The following is an 11,639-nucleotide window of genomic DNA, read 5'->3' on the forward strand; positions in this document are numbered from 1 at the left end:
TTTGACTGCTCACCAGAAGGCTGGCGGTTCAAACCTACCAGCCACTCCTTGGAAGGAAAACTGGGCAATCTACTTTCGTAGAGATACTGCCTCGGAAACCCAAGGAGGGGTCGCTATGAGTTGAATCGGCTTGATGGCTGGGAGTCTGGTTTTGGTTTGGTTTATGATGACAAATGCTGGGGGGCCAGGGAGGCTGACCAGCTCCCAGCAGGTCGGAGGGCCACTCGTGCTACTTCCACGGGTCACCCTTGCGATCACCCGAGGCGGCTGCTCCCATCGCAGGTGAGGCACGTGAACCTGCTCCATCACCCACCACGTCAGGGTGGAGCCAGGACTGAATGCCTGGCGTTCTCCTGCCGGCTCCACCCCCGCTACTGTGACAGAATGAACAGAGAGCCCGAGAAGCTGAGAAGTTTTATTTTTTACAAATCACAGCTGATGAACACCAAAGCCTTCCCTGGGGAACCCACACACTGGCACGGGTTGAGGTGGTGCCATATAGAGAAAAGCGGCTCCCCAGAAGGGCGGTGGCACAAAGGCAGAGCCCACGAAGTCTCAAGTCCAGGCTGGAGCCGGGTCAGCAGGGCCTCAGCCGGAGCAGCCGCGGCAGCCACAGTGCGTGCACTCGATGATCCGGCCCTGCGGCAGAGACAGAGGCTTGAGAACTACACCAGGAGGCTGGGCCCCGGCACGTGGGGGAGGCTCCCTGCTGGTGTCCTCCAGCACCTGCCTGGCAGACAGACAGACGGACAGGAAACGCAGCCACCCTCCAGTCCCTCCCTCCAGGACACTCCTCAGAAGCCCTTGCTGTCAGTTCAGGAGAGGATGACCTATTCCCTCATGAACAGCTACTGCTGTTTCAACTACTCACACTTACTTTAGAAAGAAAAGAAAAAAATAAAAAGATCCACATGAGATAAGTCATTACTGCATTGACTTAGGGGAGAGTCCAGGCTGAGCCGGAGACAGGTCTGCTGCCGCTCAGGGCCTCCTCTGGGCAGGGTAAGTCTGGTGGGGCCCAGGGAACGAGGGTGGGTGTGCCTGGAATCTCTGCCCAGCAAACAGTGCATGTCCCCCACCTCCTGCCCAGGTGGGCTTGGAAGTCTGCCCCTGTTGCCAGCTGCTCTCAGCGTTTTGTATCTTTCCCTTTCCCTTTTTTTGAGAAGCAAAGACCCTAAGCAAAAAAGATACTATAGTAAAACCCAACTAAGCTGGAACTGGCTCTGCCTCAGCTGCAGAGTTAGGGCAGCACCCCCCAGCCCAGACACTACTGTGGGGCCACCTCCTCCCTGTCCCAAACAGAAATCCAGCCCCCAGCACATCCTTTGTGGGGGGAGGCCGCCCTCTTGTTGCTCGGTGTGTATCGCTCAGCACCCGTCCCTGAGCTTCCAGGCCGTGCAGGGAGCCACGAACGGCCAGCACTGCAGCCACCCTTCCCTGCTTTGTTCTGCAGCCCCATCTAGAGGGGCCGCAGCCCACCCAGCACCACGTCCGAGTTGCCCAGCCTAGTTTTGGAACAGAAGTTTCTGAAATGCAGTGAATGGTAACATGAAAGCCTCACTGTGAGGGGCAGGAGGCCTGGGACAATGGGCTGGCTGAGATGGAAGGAAGGACTGGAGGGAAAGGATTTAAGTCTCCGAAAAGCTGAGGCAGGGATGTCTCTCCTGGTTTAGAGATGAGAAAACAGGCTTCAAAGGAGTTCAGTAACGCGCCCCAGGGTGGAGTCAAGCTTGGCCCCCAGACTTAACAAGCACTAGTACTGCCAACTCCATGGAACGGCGGAGTGCAACGCATCCCCCAGAGGGGTGGCCAGCGGGACAGCCAGCAACAAAGTTACACCCCAGCTAAGAGCTCTGGGTTAACCAGGGCGAATCCTAAACTGGAGATGCTACCCACGACTATCCAGCCACATGGGTGGGAACACTAACCACTTCCAGCTTGCTTTTGGGAACCCGGCAGATGCAGTTGGTCCCGAAGTTGGTGTCCCGAGTCTGAATGCAGCGCAGGCAGCACAGGTTCTCGTAGCCCTGCTTCTTCCACTTTGCGATAAGGTTTTTATCGGCATAGCCTTCTTTAATACAGTACTCGTACAGTTCTGTCAGGAAGGTGGAAAAGGACATTAGACCAGGCGTTAAACACCCCCCCTTCATGAGTGAGTCTTTTCCAACACTGGGCCAACCCCTCCCTTTTGTTAGTGCTAAGAAAACGCAACGCTGGTGGGTTGCAAGAAAAAGAACCATGACTTCAGTTAATTCTGAAAACCACCCGTGTTTGAAAGGCCAAGAGAATTTAGCCAGTTACCTCTGCTTATAGCTTTCCGCTTATAAAAGAGGTCAAAGATGTATCGGGTTTTCTGGTGGTGGATCCTGAAGATGGGCCACAGAGATTCCACCTTCCTCTTTCCCTCGTGAGGCTCTGTCTCCGCTGGGGAGAAGAAAGTATGTTAGTCTGCTTTGAGGGAGGAGGGGTTAGTTTGCACAGGATGTAGGTATTGTTCAGTAACCGCTGGGGGTGTAGTGCGTAAGGCATCTGACTGCTAACCAGAAGGCTGGCAGTTCAAACCCATCAGCCACTCAGAAGGAAGACTGGGCAGTCTACTTCCATAGTGATAGCATCATGGAAACCTAAGGAGGTGTCGCAATGAGTTGAATCAACTCGACAGCATTGAGTTTGGTTTTTGGTTTCAGGTTAAAGAATAAACACACTTCATATCCACTAAACCCACCACCATTGAGTCAACTCTGACTCATAGCAACCCTATAGGGCAGAAATGCTCCACTGGGTTTCCACGATTATAAATCTTAACAGAAGCAGAGTGCTTCATTATTTTCTCAAGGAGCAGCTGGTGGGTTTGAACCACTGACCCTTTGGTTAGCAGCCAAATGCTTTAACCAGTGCTACCAGAGCTCCTTTATATCCACTGGGATTATTTATATATGTTGTCTATCACTTTGGTAATATCCATCCTTATATCCACTAGTGGGAGCTCTGGTAGCATAGTGCCTAAAGCACTTGACTGCAAACCAGAGGGCTAGAGGTTCAAACCCACCAAGCCACTCCTTAGAAGGAAGGTTGGGCAATCTACTTCCATAGTGATACTGCCTTGGAACCCAAGTAGGGGTTGCTATGAGTTGGGTCCAACTCCACGGCACGTAACAATGACAACAACATACCCAGTCAGAGGACTATAATCAAAATGATGGACAATAACAAGTGCTGGCAAGGATGTGGAGACACTGGAATCCTCATACACTGATGGTGGGAATGGAAAATGGTGCAGGTGCTTTGCAAAACACCCTGGCAGTTCCTTAAAATAATGAACAGAGTTATCACAGGACCCAGCAATTCCACTCCTGGGAACTGAAACACATGTTTACACGAAAGCTCGTGAGCCTAATGTTCACCGCAGCCAAAAAGTGGAAAACACCCAAATGTCCATCAACTAATGAATATGTAAGTTCTATGTAATACAATATGTGGGAATAAAATAAAAAGGAACGAAGTACATGCTACAACACGGATGAACCCTGGAAATATGCTTAGTGAAGGAGCCAGTCCCAAGGGATGGACACAGGGAGGAGGTAACTATTGGGAGGAAGTGGGAGGGGAGCTGTTGCATTGGAATTGTAGTCAATGTCATGAGACAAAGTGTATGTGAAATGGTGTATGGAAAGTGAATTTTCTCTGTAAGTTCGCACCCAAATCACACACCAAAAAAAAGATTTGCTTCAATAGGTGAGTAAGACTTGAAATGTAGCTTTGGCTATCACATCTGCTGCAAGGGGCTTTCCCTCCTTCTATAGAGTACAGGCAAAGGCATCATTCAGCTTTCCATGTAACACATCCATGGAAAAAATAATAGAAAGGAAATATTACTTCAAAAAAAGAAAGAAAAGAATGTTAAAACAAAAACATGAAACCTGTTGTTCTGGATTGAATTGTGTCCCTACAAATTATGTGGCAATTTAGCGAGACCATTATTCTCAGAATTAGGCAATTATCCTCCATTATATGATCTGATGTAATTATTCTTTGTGTTGTTTATCTAACTTCTATAATGTTAATGAGGCAGGACTAGAGGCAGTTATTTTAATGAGGCAGGATACAATCTACTGGATTATGTTGCATACTGAGTCAATCTCTTTTGACATATAAAAGAGATTAAACAAGCAGAGACTAGAGGGACCTACCACGAGGCAAGAAGAACCAGGAGCACAGTTCATCTTTTGGACCTGGGGTCCCTGCACTAAGAACCTCCTAGACTTAGGAGAAGATTGATGCCAAGCCACAAAGAAGATCACCCAGGAGAAGCTAAAAGAGACAAGGCCTTCCTCCACTGTTAGCAGAGACGAAGTCTTAACCCTAGAGCCAACACCTTGAATTTGGACTTCTAATCTTCCAAATTGTGTGAAAATAAATTTGTTTGTTAAAGCCAAAAAAAAAGCCAGTCCCAAACAACCACATACTATATGTTGTTGTTGTTGTTGTTATGTGCCGTCAAGTCAGCCCTGACTCATAGCGACCCCTCCTTGGGTTTCCGAGGCAGTATCACTATGGTAGGATTGCCCAACCTTCCTTCCGAGGAGTGGCTGGTGGGTTTGAACCGCCAGCCTTCTGGTTAGCAGTCAAGTGTCTTAGCCACTATGCTACCAGAGCTCCCACATACTATATACACTCTGTTTATATGAAATGCCCAGCATAGGCAAATGAAGAGACAGAAAGATTAGCAGTTGCTCCCTGGAGAAAGGGGGAATGAAGAGTGACTGCTAGTGAGTAACGGGTTTCTTCTGGAGGTGAAGAAATGTTCCAAGATTGATGATGCTGATGGCTGACCAACTCTGAATATACTCGAAGGCCACTCAGACACTTTCAAAAGGTGGATTTTACAGTATGCGATGTATCTCTCAATAAAACTGTTATCTGAACATCCAGGTCTCTATCCTTCCTTATCTATTCCTATAGCATTGTACTTCTGCAAGATAATTGCTGGCCCAGAGATGGGCATCCCAATCATTAACACAAATTCCACTGCCACAGATTCCGACCCACAGTGACACTACAAAGACAGAGTAGAAGTTCCCATAAGGTTTCCAAGGCTGTAAATCTTTATAGAAGGAGACTGGCACATCTTTTTCCTGTAGCTGATAGGTTTGAACTGCTGACATTGTGGCTAGCAGCCAAGTGTTTTAAACACTGTACCATACAGGGCTCCCTTACCATCTTTAAAAGTTAGCCCTAATTAAATTTTCCAACCAAAAAGTCCTTTAGAAAAAAAAAACAAAACAGAGCAGTCTAAACGTTAGCATAGCGGCCTGCAGAAAACCAGAGCAGTCTAAATGTTAGCATAGCGGCCTGCAGAAAACCAGAGCAGTCTAAACGTTAGCATAGCGGCCTGCAGAAAAGAACTGTTCCTTCAGTGCCCAGGGGATCAGGCACCAGTACACAATGGCCTCACGGCTGTTCTCTGCCCTTGCCAGCTACACTGAGGCAGGACATACTGGAAAGGAAGTCATACATGTTCAAATACTAGGGAAGATTCCCTACATCCTCAAAAAAAATCATCCCTTATAAGAAGTAGATTTATCGTCAAGGACATACAAAATCGTTTCTCTTACAGCTCTCTCCCAGTTCCTTTACTCTGAAATGAAAACCTATGAGCCCAAAAGGACCTTGATTAGAGTTTTTGATTATTGATATAGGTTTCCTGACAATCAGTTTGGAAAAAAAGCAGCAAACTACTCTAATACTGCTGGAGGTATGGCCTTGTAATTTGTAAGATTTAGTTACCAACAAGCCTTTAAAAGGAAGATTTAAATAGTATTCATTCACAAGTTACACTGTGGAAATCATAAAAGCCAATGGATGCTTATGGCCTTGGATGAAGTTTCCAAATGCAGCCTACAATGGGAACTCACATGTGCAGGATCACACAGAGGTAAGTGAGAGGGTGTCTAATGATGGTGAAAAGTGTCAAAGTGAGAAGAATTTGAATAAAAATGTTTCAAAAAATGTGAATAAGAGCAGTAGTTCCAAGTAAATACATTTTGTGTCATTTTAACTACATAGCTAACCAAAATAGCAATAATTAAAGGCAGACTATCTGCCTATTTGATCTACATTACTTACAGCTTTTATACTTGAGTCGGCCAAAAAAACAAAAAAACCCGTAACACCTATTTCTGAAACTATATGCAGTACTGAAGAATAATGAAGAATCTGCAAAACACCTCATGACATGGATGAACTTGGAGGACACTGCTGCTGTTAGGTGCCACCAAGTCATCTCTGACTCATAGCGACTCTATGCACAGCAAAACGAAACACCTCCCGGTCCTGAGCCAGCTCTATGATTCTTGCTATACTTCAGCCTATCGCCACAGCCACTGTGGCAGTCCATCTCGTTGAGGGCCCTCCCCTTTTTGTCGACTCTCCACCTTACCAAGCATGACATCCTTCTCTGGGGAATGGTCATGACCAAGTATGTGAGACAAAGTCTGGCCATTCTCACCTCCAAGGAGCATTCTGGCTGCACTTCCTCTACGAAAGACCTGTTAGTTCTTTTAGCAGTCCACAGTACTTTGAGCATTCTTCGTCAACACCACAGCTCAAAATCATCAACTCTTCTTCGGTCTTCCTTATTCATTGTCCACCTCTCATATGGTTATGAGGTGACTGAAAATACCATGGCTTGTGTCAGGCGCACCTTAGTCCTCAAGGAGACATCTTTGCTCTTCAGCACTTGAAAGACGCCCTTTGCCGACAATTTGCCCAGTCCTATACATCATGTGATGTCCTGACTGCTGCTTCCATTGGTGTTGATCTTAGAACCAAGTAATGTGAAGTCTTTGACAATTTCAATCTTTTCTCCATTTATCGTAATGTTGATTATAGGACCAGTTATAAGGATTTTTGTTTTCTTTATACTAAGATGTAATCCATACTGCAGACTGTATTCTTCAATCTTCATCAGTAAGTACTTCAAGTCATCCTCATTTTCAGCAAGCAAAATTGTGTTGTCAGGGTATCGCAGGTTGTTAATGATTTTTCCTCCAATTCTAATGCCATGTTCTTTTTCATATAGTCCAGCTTCTTGGATTATTTGCTCAGCATACATATTGAATAAGTATGGTGAAAGGATACAACCCTGATGCACTCCTTTCTTGATTTTAACCCATGTAGTATTCCCTTTTTCTGTTTGAATGACAGCCTCCTGGTCTACATACAGGTTCCTCATGAGTACAATTAAGTGTTCTGGAATTCCCATTCTTCTCAATGTTACCCACAATTTGTTATGATCCACACAATCAAATGCTTTTGCATAGTCAATAAAACACAAGTAAACATCTTTCTGGTATTCTTTGCTTTGAGCCAAGATCCATCTGATACCAGCAATGATATCCCTTGTTCCACATCCTTTTCTGAATCCAACTTGCATTTCTGGAAGTTCTCTGTCAATATACTGATGCAACCATTTTTAAATTACCTTCAGTAAGATTTTACTTGCATGCGATATTAATCATACTGTTCAATAATTTCCACATTCTGTGGGATTGCCTTTCTTTGGAATAGGTACAAATATGGATCTCTTCCAGTTGGCCAGGTAGCTGCCTTCCAAATCTCTTGGCATAACCGAGTGAGTGCCTCCAGCGGGGCATCTGTTTGTTGATATATCTCAATGGGTATTCTGTCAATTCCTGGAGCCTTGTTCTTTGCCAATTCTTTCAGTGAAGCTTTGACTTCTTCCTTCAATACCACTGGTTCTTGAACATATGTCACCTCCTGAAATGGATGAAAATTGACTAGTTCTTTTTCATACAGTGACTCTGTGTATTCCTTCCATTTTCCTTTGATGCTTCCTGCATCATTCAATATTTTTCCCATAGAATCTTTCAGTATTGCAACTCGAGGCTTAAATTTTTTCCTCAGCTCTTTCAGCCTGAGAAATGCCGAGCGTGTTCTTCCCTTTCAGTTTTCTAACTCCAGGTCTTTGCACATTCCATTATAGTACTTGGCTTTGTCTGCTTGAGCTGCTCTTTGCAATCTGTTCAACTCTTTTATCTTGTCATTTCTTCCATTTGCTTTAGCTACTCTTCACTCAAGGGCAAGTTTCAGAATCTCTTCTGACATCTATTTTGGTCTTTTCTTTCTTTCTCATATGTTTAATGACCTCTTGCTTTCTTCATGGATGATGCTCTTGATATCATCCCACAATTCTTCTGGTTTTCGGTGTTCAATGCATAAAATCTATTCTTTAGATGGTCTAAATTCAGGAGGGATATAGTCAAGGTCATATTTGGCTCTCATGAATTTGTTTAAATTGTCTTAAACTTGAAGTTGAACTTGCATATGAGCAATTGATGAGGCAGCTCTTTCCCAGTCCTATTTTGAGTGCTTTCTGACCCAAAGGGCTCATGTTCCTGCACTGTGTTGGACAACATTTCTGAGCTATTCATAAAGTTGTGCAGTAATGTTTCTCTGGTATTCATGAGGTTTTCCTTGGCCAATTTTTGAGAAGTGGATGGCCTCCTCCTTCTTCCTAGTCTGTCTTAGTATGTAAGCTGTGTTGAAACCTGTGCACCATATCCAACTCTGCTGGCATCTGAAACACTAGTGCCACAGCTTCCAGCCTCACGGCAACGTAACACGCCCCATAGCATGACACACTGACAGACAAGTTTGTCTCCGTTAGCTGTTGGAAACCTCTGCGCCCTCTCCTTACCTAATTCCTACCTGGAATCTCCCACTTTGTGGTCTCTGGCTGTTCCCTTCCTTTCCTGGCTCTAGAGGGCTTGGGGACTGGCCTTGCCTCCCTGCCCTTTTCCTGGATATCCTGCTGCTCCAGAGGTCCCTGGCCTCTCCTGCTAATGGAGGACATTATGCTGACAGAAATAAGTCAATCACAGAGGGACAAATATGTATTAGTCCACTAACGAAAGGTTTACACACGGAAGGAAATGTTCTTTGTTCTTTGTTGGTTACCAGGGAGGGGAGAGGAGGGAAAGTTGCTAGATAGGTAAGAGACAAGTATTGATTTGAGTAAAGTGAAAGGCAATATAACAAAAGTGAGTGACCAACACAGTAACACTAAGGAAAAGAGAGGTGCACAAGAGGTACAGATAACAAAGATAAACACTATTACATACATAATCCTGCATTATCAGTAATGACAAACATTAATCCATGTGTGGAAACATAAGTAGACAAGCTAAATGATCATGTATGTCTAGGCAAAGGGAACACCCACGACCATACAAAAGTTTGGCTGGCGACATTTCTATATACATATTTGTACGTGCTATAAGAATGTCCATATACACAACAGAGCTAACAGGGCAAAGTTATGGTAAGTTCTTAGCCATAGCCAAAAACCCTGAGGGAGTGAGTCATTGGGCTCATGGACTTGAGACCATGGTTGCAGGAGACATCAAACTCAACTGGCATAACAAACTACACAAAAACATTGTTCTATGTCCTACTTTGGTAAGTAGCGACTAGAGTCTTAAATGCTTACAAGTGACCATCTAAGTTGCAACAATTGGTCTCTCCTTGTCCAGAGCAAAGGAAAATGAAGAAAAACAAAGACATATGGAAATAATTAGTTCCAAGGGACTAGCAGACCATGAGAACTTCAGCCTACATGACCTAAGACTAGAAGAACTAGATGGTGCCCCACTACCACTGTCAAACACTCAGAAAGGAATCCAAATAAGAGATCCTAGATAGAGTAGGAGGAAAATGTGGAACAAAACTGAAAATCATAAAAAGACCAGGCTTCCTGTGCATTTGTATGATGCTGAGCAGTGTTCCTGGCCTCTATCCAGTAGATGCCAGCAGCACCACCCAAACATGGGGGAAAAAAAAAACACACCAGGCTTACTAGTCTGATACAGACTGGTGAAACCCCAGAGACTATGGCCCCTAGTCACCCTAATAATTTTTAATTGAACTCACTCCTGGGCTTCCAGCCAAACAGTAGACAGGCGTATAAGGGGAATATTTATAGCAGGTAAGTACACTCCTTAGAACAATCAACCATGGGAGCTCAGAAGGCAGTATTTGCAAAGGGAGAGAGCTCAGAGGGCAGGAATGCATAGGAAAGAGGTAACCAAAGAGTGGAAGTGAAAAGAGAGCTGTTACATTATGGGGACTGAAATCAACGTCATGAAATAAAATGTGTATGAATTGTTGTATGGAAAATTAATTTGTTCTGTAAACTGTCACCCAAATCACATACAAAAAAAAAAAAAAAAAAAATACAAACCATTTCTAAGCACCACTTTGTTAGTATCTCTTATATTCAAGCATTTATAGTACTGTTATGAGTTAACAGAGGTCCCTGGGTGGCACAAGGAGCTCCGGTGGTGTAATGGGAAAGGCATTTGGCTGCTAACCAGAAGGTTGGTGGTTCAAACCCACCAGTTGTTCCATGGGAGGAAGGTGAGGCAATCTACTTGTATAAAGATTTACAGCCTTGGAAACCCAACGGGGGTTGCTATGAGTGAGAAGCCATTTGATGGCAGTGATTTTTGGTTTTCTGAGTGGCACAAACTGCTCATACTTGACTATTAAGCCAAAAGCTGGCGGTCTAAACATACCCAGTGGTGCTGAGGCAGAAAGGTCTGACGATCCACTTCTATAAAGATTACATCCAAGAAAACACTATGAAGCACTTCTATTCTGTTAACACACGGGATCGCCATATATTAGAATCAACTCATCAGCAATATATTTGGCTTCTGAGTTAACATGGAAACAAGATGTGTCCATGTCAGAAGGCACAATGGTGCCACCGCTTCCAACGTATAATTGCATTTTTGCCTGGCCCCTAGAGGCACTTCAGCCTGTGACCCCAGTACCCAGCCAACACAGACAGGAACTCTCCTACTCACCTTCTCTCATCTTTTGATCCAATTCATCCAGTGTTGGCTCAATCAACTCCCAGCCATCTGGGGGTGCTTTCCGGCTTCTTTTGACTTTAGGCATTTTCGTTCACAAAATAATTTGCAAAGATCTGGAAAAAGAAATGAATTGAATTGGTTTCGGAACCTCAGCTCCCCAAAGGCCTTCACCAGCTACCAATGTGGCACACAGTCACTTCCCAGAGGCAGTGCAGGGCAGTGGCTACAGGAAAGGGCCCAGCATTTAGACTGTCAGACCCTAGCACTGCTACTGCACCACTGCTGTGACCTTAGGAAGCTTATAAATCCCTCAATCTCAGCAAACCAATCTTAACCTTATGAGGTAATTGTGAAGACTTATTTATAATTGAATTTAAAGTGCCAGGCACTTAGTGAATGTTTGCTGCTATTATTAACATCAACTATAAGCTTGGCCCTGCACTGGACAAGTAAGACACAGCCTCTTCCCCCCGCTGACACCCTCCCCCCCCAACGGTGACTTTTGGTGCAGGGAGATGAAAGAGTAATTACAATGCAGTGTTACCGGGACCAGGCCTAGGGGAGCTGAGAGAAGCGTTTTAAAAAGCTGTAAACCCAAAGCACCTTAGGATCTGCTTTCCAAGGGTGTAGTGGAAGACCTCTTGCGGTACAGGCTTGGGTTCTTGTCCAACTCTACCATTTACTCATTCTGTGTCTTTCAGGAGGTTACTTTGTCTCTCTGGTCCTGTGTCTCCTTATCTG

The 11,639-nt window shown here is 44.8% G+C and overlaps 1 protein-coding gene across 1 annotated transcript; it reads right to left on the reverse strand.

The window, feature by feature from the left end:
• Positions 1-588: 588 nt before the first annotated feature.
• On the reverse strand, positions 589-10,983 carry BUD31 (BUD31 homolog). Its single transcript, XM_007940866.2, has 4 exons — positions 10,890-10,983; positions 2,302-2,424; positions 1,929-2,095; positions 589-639 (listed from the first exon to the last, which is right to left on the reverse strand). Exons 1-4 carry the CDS (start codon positions 10,981-10,983, stop codon positions 589-591), a joined length of 435 nt encoding a protein of 144 aa, XP_007939057.1.
• Between the last annotated feature and the right edge of the window lie 656 nt (positions 10,984-11,639).

This window comes from Orycteropus afer, unplaced genomic scaffold, assembly GCF_000298275.1.
Source record: "Orycteropus afer afer isolate SDZICR_OR568_19922 unplaced genomic scaffold, OryAfe1.0 scaffold00006, whole genome shotgun sequence".
Taxonomy (NCBI): Eukaryota; Metazoa; Chordata; class Mammalia; order Tubulidentata; family Orycteropodidae; genus Orycteropus; species Orycteropus afer.